The sequence below is a fragment of the Saimiri boliviensis genome, chromosome 10 (assembly GCF_048565385.1).
Source record: "Saimiri boliviensis isolate mSaiBol1 chromosome 10, mSaiBol1.pri, whole genome shotgun sequence".
In the NCBI taxonomy this organism is placed as follows: domain Eukaryota; kingdom Metazoa; phylum Chordata; class Mammalia; order Primates; family Cebidae; genus Saimiri; species Saimiri boliviensis.
In genome coordinates this window covers 118161787-118186054 of record NC_133458.1, presented here as the reverse complement: position 1 = coordinate 118186054, position 24268 = coordinate 118161787, and the positions used below count along the sequence as shown (strand labels likewise).

Here is a 24268-nt window from a genome sequence, read left to right as displayed (position 1 = left end):
TCTAATAGTCCTAAATTCAGGATCTTTCCTTCAGATCTGATCTTCCTTTTGCATTTCTCATTCATGTTGTAAAAGAAAAATTATTCGTTAACACTTATTAAAGATGGTAAGGAAGGCTCTACTAAGAAAGGGTATTATCGTGATGAGCGTGGGAACCACATCAACAGGGGAAGAGAGATTGGGTCTGACTTCAGCTCCAAGGAAAAGTGGGTATGTATAGCCAAGGAGCAGAGTGGGAGTCAATGGATAGAAAATTACTAGGAAGAAATATCAAAGGTAAGGAGGATTCTTGCTAGATGGACTCAACAGAATTCTTGCTGAAGGCAACTCAAGGTGATACGAAATGGAGAGTGGCTGGATACTAAGGGTGGGATATTTTCACTGAACAGACTTAGCCAGATTCTTGCTCGAAGTGGATTTTCTAAGAACAGAGAGGGAAGCTCGAGGTTGGGCCCAGTTGAGCAGAGGGCTTAGAGGAGTCTGATTAAAATTTGGTCAAAGAAGAGAAAGTCTCTTTCAATATGAAAGGTATCATTCATTTACCCAGACCTGAAACTTAGGCGTTTTCTGTCATTCTCCCTTCCTTCACCCTCACACAGAGTAAGTCCTCAAGTCTCCTTGATGCTAAACCCCAAAAACCTCACGAGTCTGTCTCTTTTGCTCCTTACCCAAGGTCTCTGCCTTAGTTTAGGCCCTTGGCCTGGCTCCGCTGGATTGCTCCAACAGGACCCTCTCTCATTATCTCTTGTTTCACGTCTCAACCACATTTACTATAATGGTCACGGTGATGCCACAGTGGTTTTTCATTTATCTGTCAAGTCACTTATCTGTCATAAGTCTTCCCACCTTAAACTTTGAGAAGCTTCAAACTTTTTTTTATAAAGCCCAAATTTATTATCATGCTTCTGGGACTCCCTGTGCTGTAGCCAAGCTTGCCTTTCCAAGCTTGCTATGTCCTCACATGGTTCCTCACATCAGGTAGAGCATCACATCCACAGGTCCCTCCATACATCAGGCTCTCCCATCCCCATGACTACACATACTGCCTGCTGCACCTTGAATTCCCTTCCCCCAGACTCCCTTTATCTCCATCTGCCTCCCTCTGTGCTCCATGCTCAGCTCCACCTTATTGTGTTCTAGTCTTACCTCTGGTCCTTTATGGAAAATGGCGGGAGTAATTAATTACGCCTGCGCATCTGTTGCAAGAACTCATACGCCAGGATTTCAGGATGCTCCTTTTCTATCTCCAGACTGATTATGAGTCTCCTCTTTAACCAACTCCCCTGTCACCTTAGCTGTGCCTCTATTGCAGTGACTGTCATCTGGCAAGCTATGACATAGTGCCAGACAGGGAAATCATGAAAAGAGAAAACTAAATGATACTTCTCTTTGTATCCCCATTAGGTTGCAAACTAGAAAGTTTCACAAGGCAGTAGGTTAATCATAGTGCTCATCTCAGTTGTTACTTCTCAATCTCAGGCTATGTATGCTCTAGAATAATGCCTTTCCTGTTCAATAAATATTTGCCAGGGAATAAATGAATGAAAAAATAAGCTGAGCAATTTCTGAACATTTTTCCCTTTAGAAAACAGAAAAAAGGTTGAAACATGAACTCATCCCTGAACCAATCCCAGCTGACTGTTTTCTACTAGCGACATTAGTTTTGCCACTGAAATAGTGTAAATGTAAAATGAAAGTTTAATAAAGTCACCTCTGAAAAAATACATAATATATAACATATATAACATTACAGAGTATATTGTATACATGTGTATTATAAAAACCTTTTTATCTTATAAATGTGTATATACATATATTATATATACACGTATATTCATGTATATATGTGTGTGTGTATATCTAAACACACACACACACACACACACACACAAACACACACACGATAAAAAAGGAGTTTAACAGGCCAGTAATATGGAGATTTCTTTCCATTGAAGCCTGAAATTATTTTGTATCAACAACTACAAATGAGATGTGTTACTTTTATTGGGGATTGTTTACGTGAGAATACACTGGATGCTTTAATCTTTTGCTTTTCCTTACGTTTCATGGAAATTTTTAAATAGTTGTGATTACAGATTTAATGGATAAAGACATAGCCTCTGGATAAGGATTTTTAAAATGGTAGTATTTTTGGACCACAGGGATCCTCAAAGATGTTTATAATAGAAATTATTTGCATAAAGATGCTAGAAAAGTCATTGAAAATATAAGCTATTTAAATACATAAAATAGAGAAAAATAAGATACGGAAAAGCTGTATTTTTTCTTTCAGTCATGCTGGAGGAAGCACCTTCCTCTCATCTGAGATATCCTCTTCACCTGCACTTCCATCTTCTATTTCTTCAGCTTCTACTCTCCTGACTGTTAAAAATCAGCATTTAAATACAGTATTACAGTCAAACTTCTTCCACCTTGTTTAAAAAAGAAAACAAGCCCAGCACTCACATTTCTTGGGCAACTGTCTCTTCTCTGTTTCCATTTGTTCACCCTCATGCTTCTGGAAAGAGTTGCTGATTCTGTCTCCATCTCCTGTCTTTATAGCCTCTCAAGGGACTTTCCCAGACCACTCTGCAGAAGACACTCTCATGATCACTACGGGCATCTTTGTTGCTCAGTCCACGTGAGTGACATTTTATTTGGCCAGACCTCGTTTTATTTGGCCACTGCGTCACCTTTGGCAATATTGAGTATTGCTGCTTCAACAATGCCTCATTCTTTGATTTCTATGACATCATTTCTTGGTTCTTCTCCTGCCTTTTTGGCTATTCCTTCTCATTTTTCTTCATTAGCTTTACTTCCAAGACCTGTCTCTAAAAGTTGATGTTCCTAGCATATCCTCCTGGACCCTCACTTTCTCGAACTATACAATTTCCTTGGCTATCTCCTATGCTTCTATTCCTCTAATGTGCTGATTATCAGCAAATCTATATCTCCAGCCCATATATTTCCCGAGTACCTTTCACATCCAGTGGTCTCCAATGTATTATTTATACCTTCCCTGGGTGTGCAAAATAAATCTATAAGGTTATATAAAGAAAAAGATATTAATATTTTTGGTTTCTTATCTGAAATATGGAAGACTCTGATAAGTTATTAATGTTTATCATATGCATCATCAGTAATGTCTTCAATGGCCCATCCGTCCTCCTGTTTCTGGTTTGCACAGGGAACACTTTGTCTCTGGCTCTTCAACCACCACACATATGCAAAGGTATCGGGAAGCTCAAGGTTTATTGAGTGTCTCTTACAAGAAGCTGTTCACACAGGAACATCCCAGCTATTGGTCAGCCTTTACCATTAAACCCCCTCTCCCACCTCATCCCTCGGCTCCAGCAAAACCAGGTGGCACGAGTCTAAATCCAGTTATTCTTCTTGAACAATGCTGATAAACTGGTATGTGCATGCCAAAACAACTCACAAAACAATGGTTACAGAATATGACTGATTGGTTATCTCACGATGAAGTTTGTTTTTATTTTGTTAAAAAAATGTTTTAAAATTGCGGACATGTGGTTGTCTAAATTTTGCTATCTAAGAGGTATATTTGAAAACATAATCATCATTATTTATTCCCTGAAGACGAGAGTGATGATTTGAAACAGTGAGAAAATTACTGCCTTTTGAAATAAGTCATCATGAGGAGGTGGAACTACATGAAAACTAATATTTGAAGTGTTTCCATAATTAACATGGTTTACTAGTGAAAATGGACATTAATTATGAAACCCTCTCACAATTACACATTTAAAATACCTTAGCATCACAAATTCTCTGTTGTGTTTAAAAATTTTCCAAAGGATTACATTTTTAAGTCATTTGTCAAATGCAAACTCTTCTGATTTATGTGGTAAAAGCAGCAATTGAGACTTTACTAGGATGTTGAAAAGTTACAAAGTAATTGTAACAAAAGTCTTTTCATAATTTCTGCAAGATACTGAAAGATAAGTATCCATCTTTAGTTTTAAATGGCATTTCTTGTGAGAAAGTATTTTCAGCATTGAAATAGATTCAAAACTTAGAAGTAGGCATTTGAGTCACTCTATCACACAATATTAAATCAAGATTTCAAAAAACAATGAAAACATATTCAATTACATATCTCATTAAGTATTAATAACATTAATATTTGTTTAAGCATTTAACTATTAATAACATTAATATTTGGAAAAAGATTAACATTTCCAAATATTATTAAGTACTAGTTCAGAACTTCACTGCTTAATAAATAAGTACTTAACTAGTACTTAATAAATAAGATAAAACAAGTAAAGAATAGCATATATTTAATCAGGCCATAATCTGAGTTAATGTTATGGTTGCTTTTTAAGTTTTGTTTCTTTCTTTTCTTTTCTTTTCCTTTTTTTTTTTTTTAGAGACAGGGTCTCACTATGTTTACCAGGCTGGTCTCGAACTCCTGGCTCCTGGGCTTAAGTGATCCACCCACCTCGGGTTCCCCAAAATGCTGGGATTACAAGCATGAGCTACTGCTACTACACTCAATGCAGTTTGGTTTTGTTTAAGCATTATAACATGCAGAATTGATGAATAATAGGAAAAATATTTAATCTATTAAGACATAAAGATATCTAATTTGATGTGCAGGTTTAAATAATTTTACCGTTGCAAATGTGTTATCAAATACTTCCTAATTCTCTTGTGGATTCCTATACTTTCTTCTGCTTTTTCTTCAGTCTTCCAGCAGACCACCCATCTCACTTGGATTCCCCCGGTTTTTCTCTTTTTCCATCGTCTCCTGTCTCCTTCAACCCACTCTCCAGTTACAGCCAGAGCAGGGTTTCTAAAATGTAAAAATGAGCAGTGACTTTGCTCAGTAGAAGGCTGCAGTGGTTTCGCTTGCCCTCGGACTGCATGCCCAGTTCTTCATGCCCTTCCCAGGCTCCTCCCGATTTGCCTCCTGCTCACCTTGTACCCTGCTGCAGCGACATCGAGCTCCTTACAGCTTCCTAAAGTGGGCTGGTCCCTCTCACGACAGGGTCATTGCACAGGCTCCCTCTGTGGGGGGACACAACTGAAGTCATGTAAACACCACTTTCTTCAGGAAGCCTCTTCTGATTCTTGATTCTCCACGCAGTTGTCAGTGCCTACCCCAGGACTTACCCTGCCATGCTGATTTAATTTTCCTGGATATTTAATCACAGGTAAAGTCACTGAGGCCACACAGCCCTGGGGAGAAAATGCTGTTGAGCAGGCAGGATTGTGATGATATTTTCTGGATGACACACAATTCTCAAACTGCCTACATTCACACTTCTTTTCATCCTGAGAAAGTTAAACTACTATGCTTTTAAGCCTTTCTTATTTGGGTTTCATGTAATATGCAGCAAAATGGAATTACTACAGATACAATTGGTTCTGATTTGTAAGGACACACTTACAGAGAAACGTGTGTGAGGATATACTGAACAGCAAAATACTGATTTTTTTCTTATTTCTGTTTTTCTCTAATGAACACAAATTTCTCTCTATAATAAATTAGAAAGAATGAATGAGAATATGTTGAGGAACAAGTAAATTTCCAAATCCCAGTGGCATAGCACACTGAAGGTTGATTTGTCCCTCACACAAATCTAAATAAACTTGTTTTATTTAGAAACCCTTAGTTTCTAGCAGGGGCTATCTAGATATTGGTCTGCCACCACATCAACTAGGGATGACCTCCAGCCTATGACTTAAAGACCCAGGCTCCTTCTGTCCTGTGCTCATTAAGGGGAGAAAAGAAAAGAGAATGCAGAGGTGACAGACCAACATTTAGTAATCCCTGCTAGAAACTAAAGGCGCCATGTCTAGAGTCGCATACCATTGGCTAGAATATATCACACGATCTTGTCTGCCAGGAACTAGCATTGCAGACTTCCCAGCATGACCCAGAAGAAAATGAGAGCAGATGTGGGGAAGCACACATTGTCTCTACAAAAATGAAAATGGAAGTTGAAAAATGCAATTACACCTGGGAGAGATGGCACTTCTCAGTCACTGTCTTCCCTGAATGTAATGGCAAAGGATAGAAGGGAGGGAAGAGGTGTGCATAGATGGAGGCTCATGTGGACTCTTTTCAATTTGTGTCAGGTGAGGAAGGGTTAATGTGGGTGCTCATATGTGTCGGTGAGTAAAGAAGAGATTATAGTTTCAGGCTTCGCACGAAATGTGAAAGTCACTTGTTTCTTTTTTGCCTTTTAATGCTAAATCTGAGAAAAAACAATGTTCCTCTTTAATTTTCAAATGTCTTCAACGTTGAAGTCTGTTAATCAGGCTATTTTCTTATCAGCTCTGGATCTCAATTTCTACATCTGTAAGAAGAGAAGTCCCTTCCAGTTCTAAAAGTAGTGACTGTGCGTGGCTTCAGCAATGATAATTACACATTCCAAAATGCATCCTTGATTAATTTCTTAATTCATCTCTACCAGAGATATGAGTACCCGATGCTTAGATAAAGAACTTTGATTCCGTGACTAACAAGAAGGTATTCACCGAGCCCAAGGAGCAATCTAGTCTAATTGCCTCTAAGTGTTGTTCAGTAGGGGTAACTTTGGCTATTTTAATGAAATGTGCATTTTTAGAAATGATGAACAACAAAACGAATATGTGTTCAGCAATTCCTGCCTACAGGAGTTCACACTCTTATTTAAGGAAGGCAAGGCACATGCAGTTGAAACAACTAGAGAAAAAATAAAAAAACTAGTGTTGTATACCAATATAGAGAATAAATAAATAAATAAACTAGTGTTGTATACCAACACGATTAAGTGCTAAAGTGTGCAGTTCAATTAGATAATATAAGAATTAGAAAATAAGATGATAAAGTATTCCCCTAGACAAAATGGGCTCCCTGTGGCTAACTGAGGAACTCAAAACAGAACTAGGTGTTCATAGCTGAGTGACAGAATGATCACATGTTCTGCGCTCTCAGAAGGATGTTGTAAAAGTATGAAAGGACCTCCCTTTGTACAATCAAGCTAAACCAGCTCCTGTTCTGTTGTTGAGCTACAAGATAAACCGCTGATAAAAGCACAGCACCTCTTCACACCCCCCTAATGCCACAAGCCCCAGGCCTCACTGGCCATTTGAAAGAAACATCTGATAGGAACTTCTGCTCTGGGGCTTGGAAAGCAACCAGAGATCACCTGCCCTAGCCAATTAAGGCTCAGCTGTATAGACCAATCAGCTCTCAGCTCTGTCTGTTAGTCAAAACCAAACAAGATTCAACCCTTTGTTTGCATAAATGGACCTGTTTGGGAACCTGAGCAGGGAGTTTTTCTGTAAAACCCCAGGCATGCCATCCCTTCATTATCTGGAATGGACCTTCATTTTACACAGAAGCCTGCATGAATCCCTGATTTGCAAACAGTTCACTGGAATAAAGTCTCTTTCCTCCAGATTCTTTTTTAGAGAAGTTTTGTTCACAAAGGGGACAAAAAGATTAAGCTAAGATGAATCAGAAAAAAAAAAAAAAAAAAAGAATCACTATAATAATAAGGCTTACTATTTCCAAGATTCTTATGTGTCCTGATCTAAGTATGTCTGTTCTTAAAGCATAGACACTGAAAATAATGGGAGCTGGAATTATGGGGTTTGATCCTTTTTAAATACCAGTATTGCCGGGCACGGTGGCTCAAGCCTGTAATCCCAGCACTTTGGGAGGCCCAGGCGGGTGGATCACGAGGTCAAGAGATCGAGACCATCCTGGTCAACATGGTGAAACCCCGTCTCTACTAAAAATACAAAAAAATTAGCTGGACATGGTGGCACGTGCCTGTAATCCCAGCTACTCAGGAGGCTGAGGCAGGAGAATTGCCTGAACCCAGGAGGCGGAGGTTGTGGTGAGCCGAGATCGTGCCATTGCACTCCAGCCTGGGTAACAAGAGTGAAACTCTGTCTCAAAAAAAAAAAACAAAACAAAAAAAAAAAAACAACAAAACAAAACAAAACAGTATTACGAAGTTTTCTAGTGAAGTTAAATGGATGTCTGCATGTAATTCTTTTACAGAACCCCAGTTGAGAAGAGCTGCAATAATTAAGAGTATTTTGAAAATATAGCAGAGTAAGAAAAAAAAATTGCAACCCTTGGATAATTAAAAAAAAAAAAAAAACAAGCTCATTAGAATATCATATTAAAGATTTATATATTAAAGATTAAGAATTTAGAAATTATATCGGCGTATGGGACACTGCCTACTGCTTCTTATCATTTTTCCACTATAGAATTGTCACCATTACTCACTGTGAAGAACAGTATGTTTAATATTCACGGGAACATAGCATAGATATTCTTCTATGTAATATTAAATTCACAACAAATAGAATATTTCCTGAGTCACGTGGGAAAAAATGCACTAATTTTTTATAAAATTTCGGAGCCTCCCCAGATAGATTCTGTCACCAGGACAGCTTTTCAAGTTCCCAGATGTATGTGCCTCCCTTCCTTGGCAGAATGTCTGGTGGACTCAGCAGCTCCCTTCTCAGCCCTTATCACAGCTGAGGCTCCCTAGGGAGTCAAGGTCCGCCTCTTCCACCCACTGTGGGCCTGGCTGCCACATTCACCCTACGGCTTCTCCTGGTAGCTTTGATGCTGCCTCTGCAGTGATCCTGGCTTCCTCTGGCCCCTGGATGTACTTGCTGGCACTGCCATCATCATCACCTGCACCTCTGCCCCAAGACAAGGTTAAGGACCCGTTTCCCCAAGTTGTGGACGTGTATCCTAGGTCTAGATGCCATTCTAGAATCAGGAATATAATCAAATCAAAGATCTTTACTTGAAGAAAGCATAATGTTGATGGCCATGAACCAGCAGTTTTTATTCCTTTCCCTCATCTTCCTACTCCTTTTAGGTCTATACTGCCAGCCACATTTCCCCGTTCTGGATGGCAGACCCTAGAAATAACTTTCAAGACGGAACTGTAATCCAGGTCTTTGGTTGCAATCCAGGTCTTCTGGGAGTTCCATTTTGGGATCCAGGCTTATGTCAAATCCTACATTCGCTTCTGAGGAAAGTTAAAATTTTGATATACAAGAGAATTTTTTTTAAATGCTATGCCATCAGAGATAAAAATGCTAGTGGAAAGTCATTCAGGAGAGAAGAAAAATTGATTATGCTAATGAAAATAATATCAAATTTGGCTGAAAATGCAAAATACAGTTTGAATTATCAGGGGCCATGGTAGAGAGTGGGGCAGAATTAATGAGGGAAGGTGGGGGGATCCCTGCTTTGTGCAGAGTCTAGTCTTGAGGGGCTATTTTTGCTGTTCATGGTTGATATGCGATGACACCTCCATACTCGGGTTTGAATCCTAGGAGTTTCTGGGAATCTCTCCCCACTTCTAGAGACAGGGACTCTCTATGTAGGAGCTTTTGGGGTTCTGCTGAGTAGGGAGAGGCTGAGTAGCAAGAACTATCATGATTGATTACTAATGTCTGCTACAAAAGTGAGAGGGTGGGGGACAGCTCATATGGCCCTTGTTTATCACCTTGCCCCATAACATGCCTTCTGGCTGGATTGTCAGGCTGCTCGGAAGTCCTTTCCACTCGGAACTGCGACCTAAGCCTGGACGCCTAGGCTGCAGGACCACCTGGGTAGGTGTGAATTCCAGAGGTTCATGCGTTTCCAAACAGGGGTGTCATTTTAGAACTGGGGCACAAGATGAAGGGCAACAGGAAAGAAAACGCCGAGCCCGGGGAGAACTCAGAGCTCTTTGCATCTTTAGTGCTCTAAATGGTCTAGGGCAGGGGCGCTGCAGAGCTCTGGCAGCGGAACCTGACCTCGTAGACGTTTATGTGATTTTCTAGTGCGCTGCTCCTCCACCGCCACCGCAAAGTGCACACTGCCACCTTATGGACATCTTGAGAAGTTACACTTAAACTTTATTGGTTACATTACATAAAATTCAAATGCAGTAGACAAATAACGTTATGGTTAGTTTTTATAAATATTTGCAATGAAAACTCACATGAGGACTTCAGACAGAATATATTCAAATGAAGAGTTGATTTCGATTTCACTGAAGAAATTAAATAACAGGAGCAAGATAAAATTTTCAGCTATGTTAGCATTTTAGGATTTTTCCGCTACTGAGTTTGTAGGCATTCCTTATATGTTTTGACTTATCATAAATATGGTTGACAAATATTTTATCTGATTTTATAGGTTATTTTCACTCTGCTGATTATTTCCTTTGTTGTACAGAAACTTTTTAATTTTATGTAGTCTCATAAAATTGTCTATTTTTACTTTTGCTGCCTGTGCTTTTGGTGTAGTGTTCAAGAAGTCACTGCCAAGATCATTGTCATGAAGCTTCTTCTTTATTATTTCTTCTAGAGGTTTTACAGTTGGGATATCACATTTATTTATTTATTTATTTATTTAAAAACAAGTATTTTTCTGTCACTCAGCTGTACTGCAGTGGCATGATCAAGGCTCACTGCAGCCTCAATTTCCTGGGTTCAAGTGATCCTCCCATCTCAGCCTCCCAAGTAACTGCAGGTAGCTACAAGTGTGCACTACCACACCAAGATTTTTTTTTTTTTTTTTGAGACAGGATTTCCTGCACATAGTTGTTGATTGAATGCACTTTGAAAACTAGATCTAATGAAATGGCAGACATCTGGTGCTGCTCTTGTCAGAAGTCAGATCATCTCCTCTTCCCACTGTTTGCTTCTCTAATATTCTGAATTCACTCATCCTACATCTCTACTCTTGCTTTTCCTATCTCTGTCCCTATGTGAGATATCATCTAAAATTATTATTGCCGGGTACAGCGGCTCATGCCTGTAATCCCAGCACTTTGGGAGGCCAAGGCAAGTGGATCATAAGGTCAGGAAAGCGAGACCATCCTGGCCAACACGATCAAACCCTGTCTCTACTAAGAATATCTACTTTAGTAGTAGTATGCAGGCGACTTTTAAAATTGGAATTCAGAATCTGCCATTTTGATCTAGTGGAGATAGGACAATTTTTTTTTAATGTTATATAAAATTATCCAGGATAGATGACTAGCTTACTTCTATCTTTAGCTGAAGTGATAAAGTAAGTCCCTCATATATTTATTTTCTTTAGAGTCTATTTAATTACTGGACCATATTTTTTTAAAGCATTCTGTCTTTATTTTATTAAAATTTTTAAAAAATACATTTATTTTAGAAATGAGGGGTACGTGTGCAGATTTATTGCATGGGAATATTGCATGATGCTGAGTTTTGGGGCATAAATCCCATCACTCAGGTAATGAGCATAGAACCTGATCAGTAGTTTTTCAACCTTGTCTCCTTCCTTGCTCTCACTTATAGTAATCTGCAGTGTCTATTGTTCCAATATTGATATCCATGTGTGCTCAGTGTTTAGCTTCCACTTACAAGTGAGAACACGCAGTATGTGTTTTTTGTTCCCACATTAATCCATTTAGGATTATAACCTCCAATTGCATCCCTGTTGCTGCAAAGAACATGATTTCATTGTTTTTCATGGCTGTGTAGTATTCCACTGTGTATATGTTTACATACACATTTTCTTTATCCAGTCTATCATTGATAAGCACCTGGATTGAGTCCATGTCTTTGCTATTGCGAATAGCTCAGTGATGAACATATGAATGCGTTGTCTTTTTGGTAGAATAATTTATTTTCCTTTGGGTATATACCCAATAAGGTTGCTGGCTCAAATTGTAGCTCTGTTTTAAGTCCTTTGAAACATCATCAGACAGATTTCCTGAATTCAAAAATTAAGAATTTTGTTTATGCTCATTAAAGAGTTTATAAATCTATCAAGAATATCTCCTATTTCCAAATGCAGTAGCTTACTACCTAATTTTAAAGTGTTTATGTACAAATGGTGATGCTAGGTGCCAGAGAGGATTTCAAGAGGAAGAGAGCAAAGTGAAAACAATTCTGCAATCCAATTCTTCTCTTCTGGGTCTTTATATATATTTAAAAGTCATGAGTTTTAAATATATATAAAACACAAACAAAATAATTAGGCACTAATAAACTTGTGCCTCAAGGAAAGCAAACTGAGCACTATACATAGTGCTGTGTGAGGGTAAGAAAAGGCAGGACGATGCAGGAGAGTACACTTAATGAATATTGAAAGCTAAATATACGCAAGGAGCAAAACAAACATTAGGTCTCTTCAGGAGTAACATATTTTATAGGCTTTTTGGCATTTATAGCTTATACTGTCCTATAATAAAATATAAATACATTCTCTTGTAACCAACATGTTAAGGGCATTTGCCCTCAAAGTCAATTCTGCCCAATTTGACTTGGGCAGACACAAGTCAAAGGCTCTTCAGGTTTATGCTTCAAAGCCTCAACATTCAAAGTTCTTGCAATTAGTAGTAATGATGTTAAAACAAACAAACAAACAAAAAACATAATTACACCTTCTTTTCATGTACTGGCCACTGGGAAATGTTTGTTCTAATTTTAGAATACATTGAAACTTCTTGTATCAAAGTGTTATATGAAGAATTTGCCTGAAATATTTGCATGAATATGCCTTCATGTGAATTATTGTTCACAAAGAAGAATCAAAAGTCAGTTTACTAACAATCTGATTCTGGTGATATAGCAATTATAGGAAATGCATAACACTTCTTTGAAAATAGCAGATGGTTCTGATCCTTGAGAAATTGCCACACTGTCTTTCATAATGGTTGAATTAATTTACACTTCCACTGACCATGTAAAAGTGTTCCCATTTCTCCACATCCTCTCCATCATCTGTTGTCTCCTGATTTTTTAATGATCGCCATTCTAACTGGCATGAGATGGTATCTCAATGTGGTTTTGATTTGCATTTCTCTAATGACCAGTGGATGATGAGCTTTTTTTACTATTATACTTTAAGTTCTGGGGTACATGTGCAGAACGTGCAGGTTTGTTACATAGGTATACACGTGCCATGGTGGTTTGCTGCATCCATCACCGTCATTTACATTAGGATGAGCTTTTTTTCATGTTTGTGGTCCTCATAAATGTCTTCTTTGAGAAGTGTCTGTTCATACCCTTTGCCCACTTGCTGATGGGTTTTTTTTTTTCTTGTAAATTTGTTTAAATTCCTTGTAGATTCTGGATGTTAGCCCTTTGTCAGACAGATAGATTGCAAAAATGTTCTCCCATTCTCTAGGTTGCCTGTTCACTCTGATGATAGTTTCTTTTGCTGTGCAGAAGCTCTTTAGTTAAATTAGATCCCATTTGTCAATTTTGACTTCTGTTATCCTTTGACCCAGCAATCCCATTACTGGGTATATACCCAAAGGAATATAAATCATGCTACTATAAAGACACATGCACATGTATGTTTATTGCAGCACTATTTACAATAGCAAAGACTTGGAACCAACCCAAATACCCATAAATGATAGACTGGATAAAGAAAATGTGGCACATATACACCATGGACTACTATGCAGCCATAAAAAATGATGAGTTCATGTTCTTTGCAGGGATGAATGAAGCTGGAAACCATCATTCCCAGCAAACTAACACAGGAGCAGAAACTGAAACACTGCATGTTCTCACTCATAAGTGGGTATTGAACAATGAGAACACATGGACACAGGGAGGGGAACATCACACATTGGGGCCTGTTGAGGGGTGGGGGTTAAGGAAGGGACAGCATTAAGAGAAATACCTAATGTAGATGATGGGTTGATGAGTGCAGCTAACTACCATGGCGTGTGTATACCTATGTATCAATCCTGCATGTTCTGGACATGTATCTCAGAACTTAAAGTATAATAAAAAGAAGAAAATAGCAGATGGTGAAGTGACGGAGTACTACCTATCCTGTCCTGACAGGAAATGGTCCCAGCCAAAAATTCTTTTGTAGGTAATCCTGCTCATCAATTTGGTCTACTCCAGAGATGAGGATCCCTACAAAGGTTCATTGTGTCCCTTTACTCTACAGTTGCTTTCTGTATCTCAGCCTGTGGATTAATCAGAAACTATTGGGTTTTTGTTTTTTTTTTTTTTTTGAGACGGAGTTTCGCTCTTGTTACCCAGGCTGGAGTGCAATGGCGCAATCTCGGCTCACCGCAACCTCCGCCTCCTGGGTTCAGGCAATTCTCCTGCCTCAGCCTCCTGAGTAGCTGGGATTACAGGCACGAGCCACCATGCCCAGCTAATTTTTTGTATTTTTAGTAGAGACGGGGTTTCACCATGTTGACCAGGTTGGTCTCGATCTCTCGACCTCGTGATCCACCTGCCTCGGCCTCCCAAAGTGCTGGGATTACAGGCTTGAGCCACCGCGCCCGGCCAGAAACTATTGTTAAAAATCATTTTCAGATGCTACACGTGAGAGGGAGAAAGGAAAGTAAAAAAGAAAGAGATGGACAAAGAAAGAGAAAGAAAGAAAATGGCAGAAAGCCTTCTGCTCCGATTTGAGGAGTATGCATTATATGCTGTACAGCGTGGCCAATCACGGGAGGATTCAAAGCCAAGCAGAGACAGGATCAAATCTGCACTTGGGAAAGCCCACCCTGGTGGGCACCTGGGGGATAGGGCGATGGGGGGATGGGGGGTGGAGGGGTGGGGGGGTGGAAGACGGGAGTTTGGGGATGAGGCAGCTGAAAAAGAGGAAGAGTCTTGTGACGGTGGACCCAGGACTTCGTTGTTCCTTCGTTGTGGGGCAGAAGAGGTGGAGGGTTTTAGGCGCCGCGTTGTCTTGCCCGCGCTGCCCAGGTAGAGCTGCTGGCTGGGGCAGGGGCCTCGAGACGCCGCTCAGGCCTCGCGGGTGGATGAGTTGGACAAAACGTTGCTCCCTTCTCCCCAGACAGGCAGGTAATCCCTCTTCTTCCTTTGGCTGAATCAGCTGGCGAAGCAAGCCCAGCAGGGGCTGGCCAGCCTCAGCCGTGGGACCTACCAAGGCCCCGGGTACTGGAATGGAACTTGGCCGAGGTCGCCGCGCAAACGGCCGCAGCGAAGGAGCGGATTTACATCCTCCGGGCCTGCTCCTCACTTTTCTTTAAACGTCCCAGTCTAGCTTAGAAGAGGACCTGTTTTGTGCAAGGCTTGCCGGAGTAACCAGCACCTTTTCTGGGATACAGTCTTGCTAGTGGCCTTTCCTTTGTTGAACGCTCGTATCCACTATCACCCACACGCTGAAGGACCCCTGCTCTACACCGCCCCCGATTCCACTGAATAGGGAGTTTGGGAAGTTTCTATCGTGCCCCAGAAAACACCAGTGACCTTGTTCTCAAGATTAAATATGCTTAGAGCAGTCAGATCTGAAGAGGGACCTCAGAAAGATCCGTGGGCATGTTGATACACTATGCTTGCAATTGATAACATAGGAAATACTTTCTAATATTTCAGGAAAACAAAACTTAAAAAAAATAAAAAACAGACCACGTGTAACTCTTAACATTCTTGCCTTGCTTCAGGACTGTTGGGAGAGTAAGACAGCCTGGTAGCTATAAGAATTTAACATAGAGCATAGCGTACAATAGCCCTTCCAAGACGTTAGCCTCTCTCTCCCTAACAAAGGTGAGGCTGCATAATCCAATATTTAGTGGGGAAAATTTTCACTAGTACATTAAGATGTTGTTTGCAGTTAGAAAGAATGAATAAGACCTAATAGTTGCTAGCACAACAGGGTGATTCCAGTCAAAAAAAAAAAAACACCCCTAAATTGTACATTTTAAAATAACTAAAAGAGTATAATTGGACTGTTTGTAACACAAAGGATAAATGCTTGAGGTGATGGATACCTCATTTACCCTGATGTGATTACTATGCATTGCATGCCTGTGTCAAAATATCTCAGAGATTTAAATACACCAATATTTAAGTATATAAATACAGAGATACATAAGTATATACACCTACTGTGCACCCACAAAAATTTAAAATTGTTTTAAAATATTTTATTTGCATGCATAAAGAAGATAGTATTTAAATTTCCTACTTTAAAAGTTTTCTTTCTTTTTCCTATGACAGTAGATAAATGGCAAGCAAAAAACGAGAAGTCCAGCTGCAGGTGGGTCTGACATACCAACGATTCTTCATCTGGTGCACTGGTGCTTGATACCTTTCACAGTGCTTTCCTCTTTGCAGGCAGTCGTCAATAATCAAAGCCTGTGGGATGAGATGCTGAAGAACAAAGGCTTAACAGGTATAAGGGTTCCCGGTTGTCTGGCCTCCTGGGGTTTGGCCTAGGGTACCTCCTGGCACCCTGTCCCTCTAGAGTGCCACTCCCCACTTTGACCAAGAAATCTGCAGTACCTTTGCCCTGGCCCTGGCTCCAGATTGGGATAAATTGCAATCCTAGATTGGTAGACTCAGTTATTTCATAAATATCATCATTTTCTAGTGATTGATGTTTACCAAGCCTGGTGTGGACCTTGCAAAGCAATGCAACCCTTATTCAGAAAATTGAAAAATGAACTGAACGAAGATGAAATTCTGCATTTTGCTATCGTAAGGATTTTGTTTTCATTAAACTGTTGTTTTCATGTCATATTAAGCATTTAATTATCCTCTAATACTTTAAGTATGGTCTTAATTTGAACAACCTATCAGTTCTTCAAAATAGATAGTCTTTGCTTGGTGGTTTTACTATATATTTAATTCTACTAGATCTGAGAATGAACATGATTTTTATCCCATTCTTAAAATGTCAAGGCTGTTTACCATGACTGTGTTCTGTTTCCTTTCACCTGACCACTTGTTCAGTGTGTGTCCCTTAGAATAAGGGTTGCAAAAGCTGTTTATTGGGCACTGGTCAGTGCCCTGGCATTAACCCAGTTACCACATTTTCCAGTGGCAATGAATTTTTCCTCATTTATTTGCTACCTAGTTGTGACAAGGGATTAAAATGTTATAGCTAAACACATTTTTCTTAATTATACTATTTATTCAATCTAGTCACATGAAATTATCAACTAATTAGAATTTTGTTGTCCAACATGGAAGCTACTAGGCATAAGTGACTAAGGAGTTCTTGAAATGTAGCTGGTCCAACTCAGGAACTGAATTTTTCGTTTTAATGAATTTAAAACGGAATTTTAAAACTGATACTCAGTTGGGTTATTGTAAAACTTTTAAAATCTGTGACAACTTGAGTATGTAAATCTATGATTTAACTGTAAATTTTATTAAAGCTAATTGAGGATTAATTATTTCTGGTTAACATTTAGCATACAATTAAGACCTACTCTTAAGTGTAAGAGACACAACATGTTAAATTTTAAAGATTTGATATGGAAAAGGAAAGTGAAATATGCCATTAATGATTTTATACATTGATTACATGTTGAAATGAGAATATTTTGGCTATATCGTGTTAAGTAAAATTTATTATCACATTATTTTCACCTTTTCTTGTTTCTAAATGTGGTTACTGGAGAATTTATATGTGTGGCTTTCATAATATATTTATATTATACAGAAAAACACTCAAACCCACTAGACTTAAGATACAGGAGCAGATAACAGATGAACATCTCTTTACCCCTTATCTCTGAAACACATAGTCCCTAAGGCAGACCTGCAGCCACAAGCCACTCATGCTCTCCTAGTCACCGGGCTTTCATGGCTCCTTTCAACCCAAACATTCGAATGAGTTTGCCTACTGACCTTGAATTTCACTATCCATCCCCTTCTTTAGACACATTTTCTATAGGACTTATTTTCCTTAGTTCAAGAGGATGAATAAGTATTCTAAAGCCTACACACTCGCTTCTTATTATTTTTCTATTCAAGAGGGTAAGTGGCTGTTTGCAGCAGTTAAATCCGGTTGTCCGGAGTGAAGGAGGGATTGACTTTTATCTTCTGAAATAAGGACTTTGTAGGGTTTTCATTCCTTTAACTTTTTTAAAAAAGGTCTTTACATAGATGTTATTTTTAGAGCACTTTTAGGTTCATAGCAAAATTTAGAGGAAAGTACGAGTTCTCATATATCCCCTGTCCCCACACTCTCATAGCCTTTTCCACTACCAAAATCCCAAATCAGAGTGGTACATTGTTACAACGGATGAGCCTACACTGGCATATCATTATTTACCAAAATGCACAGTTTACATTAAGGTTCATTATTGGTGGTGTACATTTTAGAGACCTTAACAAATGTATAATGACATGTATTTATTGTAGTATGGCATCATATAGTATTGTTTCACTCCTTGCAAAATCCTCTGTAATCTGTTCATCTCTCCCTACCCCATAACCCCTGGCAACCACTGATCTTTTGACTATCTCCATAGTTTTGCCTTTTCCAGAATGTCATAAAGTTAGAATCACATATTGCAAAGCCTTTTTAGATTGGCTTCTTTTACTTAGTGATATGCTTTATGTCTTTTAATAACTTGATAGCTCATTCTGTTTTAGGGTCAAATAATACTCCATTATCTGGATGTACCACGGTTTATGTATGCATTCACTTAGTGCATGAAGAACATCTTGGTTGCTTCCAACTTTTAGCAGTTAGGAACAAGGCTGCTATAAACATCCATGCATAGGTTTTTGTATAAACGTAAGTTTTCAATTCATTTGGGTGAATACGAAGGAGCTTGATTGCTGGATCATGTGGTAAGGATATGTTTTATTTCGTAAGAAACCAAGTCATCTTATTCAGTGGCTGTACCATTTTGCATTCTCACCAACAATGAGAGTTTCTGTTGCTCCACATCCTCACCAGCATCAGTTATCTGGATTTTGGTCATCCTAATAGGTGTGCATCACATTGCAGTTTTATTTGTGTTTCCTGAGATTATGTGATGTGGAACACCTTTGTTATATTTATTTGCCATCTGTATCTTCTTTGAGGAGAACCTTCTGCTAAGTTTTTTGGCATTTTTTTTTTAAATTGGGTTGTTTGTTTTTCTTATTGTTGAGTTTTAAGCATTCTGTGTGTTTTGGATAGCAGTCCTTTATGAAGGATTGCTTTTGCAAATACTTTATCCCAGTCTGTGACTTGTTTTTTTCATTATCCTAACATTGTAGTTTTTTTTAAAAGACAAGATTCTGTAACAACCTGTTTCACTCTGAAGAGTCAGAACCACCAGAAAGGAACTAGGAGGTTATTCCAGACTTGATTCTTTGCAGGGAAGAAAAATCAAGTTTGAAGAGCAGAGAATAGGGCCTAAAGGAGATTGCTACATGCGGTTGAAAAGGGGTTGATAAAAGTTAAAAGACAGTATCGCAAGTGTCTAATGGCTGACAGATAGATCACAGGGAATTGAAGATCAGGAAATTCTTGTGAATCCTGACAGTTTGCGTTAGAAAAATTTGTTCAAAAGTGGAAGGAGTAGATGTTCACATAGACTAGGGGTTCTGGATTTTGGTGACCTGCCCATAAAGGTGAAAGAAAATTATTGTCTCCTAACCTCCATTGTGAACAGTAATGGAGGAATGCCCTCTTCTGGACACATTGTTTTCTGCTGTTAATCAAGGCAGAGAGACACTTGGAACTTGAACATGTAGGTCCAAAATTAAAAGATATGAGGTTGATTACCTGCTAAAATTACCCTGAGCTGATGGTCAGTATAAAACTTTTTTTCTGCTATGTGCCTTTTAAAAAGATGAACATTAAATCATTTATGTGTGTGTGTTTGTGTGTGTGTGTGTGTGTGTATATATATATATATATATATAGGCATGATATATATACATATAAACATTTAGTAAATGGTATTTATTATAGTTACTATAATACTATTTCTAAATACAGTTGACCCTTTAACAGTGCTGGAGGTAGGGACGCTAACCACCCTATGCAGTCAAAAAAATTATTTATGATTTTTGACTCCACCAAAACTTAATTACTAATAACCTACTATTGACTAGAAACCTTAAGGATAACATAGTCGATTAACATATTCTATATATTATGCATGTTATATACTGTATTCTTGCAATAAAGTAAGCTAGAGAAAATAAAATAGTGTTAAGAAAATCATAAGGAAAACAGAATATATTTGCTATGCATGAAGTGGAAGTGGATGACTATAAAAGACTTCATCCCCGTCATTTTAACATTGAGTAGGTTGAGGAGGAGAAGAAGAGGGGTTAGTCTTGACGTCTCATGGGCAGTAGAAGCAGAAAAGGTGGATCAAGTGGAAGGGGATGCAGAAAAAGCAGGCATAGTGGATGTAATTTTATGAAAATACATGGTAATTTCTGTCTGAATTTTTTGCTTTTTTATTTTTCTAAAAATGTTTCTATATGGTGCCAATCCTTCTTCCACCATTTGCTTTAGTTCCAGTGCCCATATCATAGAAGGGTCCATGTCGTAAATGAAGTCAAAAGCAGTCTTGAATAACTGGAACCCTTCAGTCAGATGTTCTAATGTCAGTTTGTTTTCTGGCACTGCTCTTCTACATCTTCTCCCTCATAGGCTGGCACTGGTTCAGATGCACTCATCTCTATCAATTTGTCTTCTGTTAATTCCTCTGGTGTGCTGTCTGTCAGCTCTTGGATTTCTTCAACATCCTTATCTTGAAACCTTTCACACCCTACTTTTTTTCCATATACATAATCTCTTTTATGACTTCTTTAACTGGCTCTGTCATAAATCCCATGAAGCCATGCACAACATCTGGACACAGTTTTCTCCAGCAGGAATTTATTAATTTGTGCTTGATAGATTTTGTACTTTTTCTATAAGAACGGTGGCATCTTCAATGGTGTAATTCCTCCAGACTTTAATGATGCTCTATCAGGATTCTCTTCTACAGCACTGGCATCCTTTCAATAGAGTACCATGTGTAATGAGCCTTCCAGGTCCTTATGATCCCCTGATCTAGAAGCTGAATTATAGATGTTTTGTCTGGGGACAAGTAGATCATTTTGACACCACTGGTGTTGACCTCGTAGGATTCTCAGCGACTAGGGGCATTGTCCAATATCAAATAATTTTAAGAACAGTCTCTTACTGGCAAGGTGCTTCTGACACCAGGGACCAAGCATTGATGGAACGAATCCAGAAAAAAAAGGTTCTCATTGTCCAGGATTTCTACACACACGTGCCTGTAGTAGAATATTGAAAGGAACATAGGTGTCCTGGGAGATGGATAGTAACGTGTTGTACAGAACAAGAGGTGATTTACAGCAAAAAGAAGTGAGACAGAGTTGGAGGAAGGATAGTTGAACCGGGACAATAAAGGAAGGGCAGGACCAGGCACTGAGGGAGGAAAAGATGAGCAAATAAATTTGGCTAAAGGTTGGGTAATGTAAAGGGAAACAGTGGGGAAAGCTTGAGGCCAAATGATGTAGGACTCCAATCTCCAGTATGTGCAGTTTGATCCCGAAACCCACTATGGCATACCCAGACAATGTTGCAGTAAACATAAAAATTATACGTTATCTCTGCATCGTTGCAACATGTGTATCAAATGACTTGAATATCGTTTTATTTATCATTATATGAAATATTTACTTTTTCCAGGCAGAAGCTGACAACATTGTGACTTTGCAGCCACTTAGAGATAAATGTGAACCCGTTTTTCTCTTTAGTGTTGTAAGTATAATGTTTACTTTCTCAATTGTATTATCATATTCCAATTTGCAGTTAAGAACAAGTAACATTGTAAAATTACCATGGAATTGTTTGCCGATGACAGTAATTATACGATGTTTGCCATATCTTTTCTTGGCTATTTATAAATTTTGTAATTTGACCTCCAGGAGCTTATAATGGATTGAAGGGATTAGATTATCACACACTGGGTTGGTCGTGGACAGAAAAAGTAAGATGGTGTTTACCTTTACTAAGGAAATGACACAGATTTATACAATGAATTATTCACAGGAGTAAAAACTTGGAAATTTCTTAGATACCTAGCAAGAGAGAATTGGTTATAAACGTTCATGCTTACCCATATCAGGAAGCATCTGTATGATCAGTCTTTTGTAATACATATTACTCTTATCTCTGTATTTCCAAATGCACAGAAAGAAGACAGGAAGTGGATTCACCAAAGTGTTACAGTAGTTTTCTATGTGTGAGGAACAGATGACTAATTTAAGTTTTATTATTCATACTATTCTGTATTTTCCACAGGTTCTGTGTTGAACACACAACTTTATTAATCAGACAGAGGCCAGGGATGGTGGCTTATGCCTGTAATCCCAGCACTTTGGGAGGCTGAGGTGGGAGGATTGCTTGAGGCCAGAAATTCAAGAAAAACTTGGCCAACGTAGTGAGAGACCACATCTCTATTTTCAAAAATAACTAGTAATAAAATAAGTAGAAAACATAAATGAATAATTAGAAAGACATAAAAAGTGCTATTTTCCAAAAGCAGAGTGCACAGTTAGTGCTAAATGAGGAGGCTGTAGCTGCAGGTGGCAGGTAAGAGCGTGGGACTGAGGAGAAAAGACTGAGCGAGTGGGTCACACTGTAGAATCTGGAGCTCTGGGATAGTTGATGATAGAGTTTGAATATTTGTTTCCTCCAACTCTCATGCACACGTGTGACCTCCAGTGTTGGAGGTGGGGCCTAGCGGGAGGTGTTTGGATCATTGGGGCTGATCCCACATGAATGGCCTGGTGCCCTCCCTACAGTAATGAGCGAGTTCTCCCTCTATTAGTTCATGCAAGCTGGTTATTTAAAGAGCTTGGCATCGCCGCGCCTTTCTCTCGCTCCCTCTCTCCACGTAACATGCCATCTCCCTTTCCCTTCCTCCATGAGAACAAGCTTCCTGAGGACTTGCCAGAAGCAGATGCTGGTGCCATGTTTGTATAGTCTGCAAAATGTTGAGCCAAAGAAATTTCTTTTCTTTATAAAGTTCCCAGCCTCATGTACTCCTTGATAACAATACAAAACAGACTAATAGAGCCATCGCTGTGACGGCTAGTCCAGTCGACCAGTAGACCCAGGCCCACTCTCCTTAAGGGGACCATACAGTCCATGTTCTCTAACCCCTGGAATCAGTGCTCAGAGTTTAAGTCCACCCTTCCTCGTAGCCATGATTCATCCATCCTTCTAATGCTTATTCCTGGTGAGACCCAGCCCTCCAATTCTTCTCCTGTCTCCTAAACCTTTCCACTCTATGACATCTGGAATTAAAATGATCCCCCAAGATTTTTGACCACGGCTCTGAACTTTTGCCTCACTTCCTTGGCTTACCTTAATTTTAGCTTCTTCCTTTGCGCACTCTCTCCACAGCCCCGAGGTGATAACTGTTTATTTCAGAATGTGGAATAGTGTTGGTGTTTCTTTTACTTCTTAGTTCTTCAATAACTTTCTTTTCTCTGTTGTAGAGGTCTGTTTCACATGGCTAAATTTCCTGTTCCTCCATTTCACTTCTGTCATTTACTGACCTTCAAATCAGGACTATTGATAACTGAAAGCTTTGGCATGTGGTTCAAAGTCTTACTCTCAAATCTGAATCCTGCCATCACCTTGAGGACTTTAGTACCTACGTTAGCAACGCACCCAATATCCTGGCCTTTCAATTATTGACCTTGCTGCTAATAAACTTTTCTTGCAATAAATTTCATCCAGTCACCCCTGTAATCATGCCTCAGACTTTACTGCCCATGGCTCCATATCCATAATCATTAAGAACAGAATTCTGTGATCACAAAACACCATCAAGCCCATTGCTTGTTTATTCAGATATTCCCTCAATGTCTCTTTGTTCGGGTCAGCATTTTTAGCTGACAACAGATTCATTTGAGATAGTCTCAGCAGGGAGCCTTCATCAAGGGATATTAGATAGCTCACGGAATTGTTGAAAGATACTTTTTTTGTGTGGGAAATCGTGATTAGAGTTTCAGGTTTCATTTAAACCTTACTCAACTGCATCCTTCTCATTGGCTTTTGAATACGATTGAGTCTTTTCAAATTAAAAAATATATAATACTTTTTCTGATACCATATCTCTCTCTAGCTACCCATTTATCATCTTCACCCCATAGCTAAATTGGTCGAAAGAGTTTCCATATTTAATTTTACTTCTTTTCTTTCCATCCCATTAACTCCTCAATCCATTCAGTCTGTCTTCTGTCTGATTATTCCACCACAATTGCTGTTGCTAATGTATCCAAGTATCAGCCTGTGTTGAGTATAACAGACATTTTTAAGGTATTCATCATTGGTACCTCTTAAATGGATTGAATATGGTGACCATGCCCTCCTTTTTAAGACATTTGCTTCTTTTGGCTTATGTGACTTGGTTTTCCTTTCACCTTCCTGGATGCCACTTCTCTTTGTCCTTTTTGCAAATTCACTCTTCTTTATTCAATGATTAAATATTGACTTTACCAGGCTCTATACTCTCCTTAGAAAATTTTC

General features: G+C 38.9%; 1 protein-coding gene across 1 annotated transcript in view; it reads left to right on the top strand.

Annotated features, from left to right (window-relative positions):
- Positions 1-14577: 14577 nt before the first annotated feature.
- NME8 (NME/NM23 family member 8) overlaps positions 14578-24268 on the top strand; it is a 39404-nt gene continuing 29713 nt past the window's right edge. Inside the window, exons 1-6 of the mRNA XM_003930748.2 lie at positions 14578-14712; positions 14804-15035; positions 15970-16009; positions 16087-16144; positions 16343-16449; positions 21416-21487. Coding sequence (XP_003930797.1) covers positions 15977-16009; positions 16087-16144; positions 16343-16449; positions 21416-21487 — 270 coding nt within the window. The 5' untranslated portion in view covers positions 14578-14712; positions 14804-15035; positions 15970-15976. The remainder of the gene's footprint in view (positions 14713-14803; positions 15036-15969; positions 16010-16086; positions 16145-16342; positions 16450-21415; positions 21488-24268) is intronic.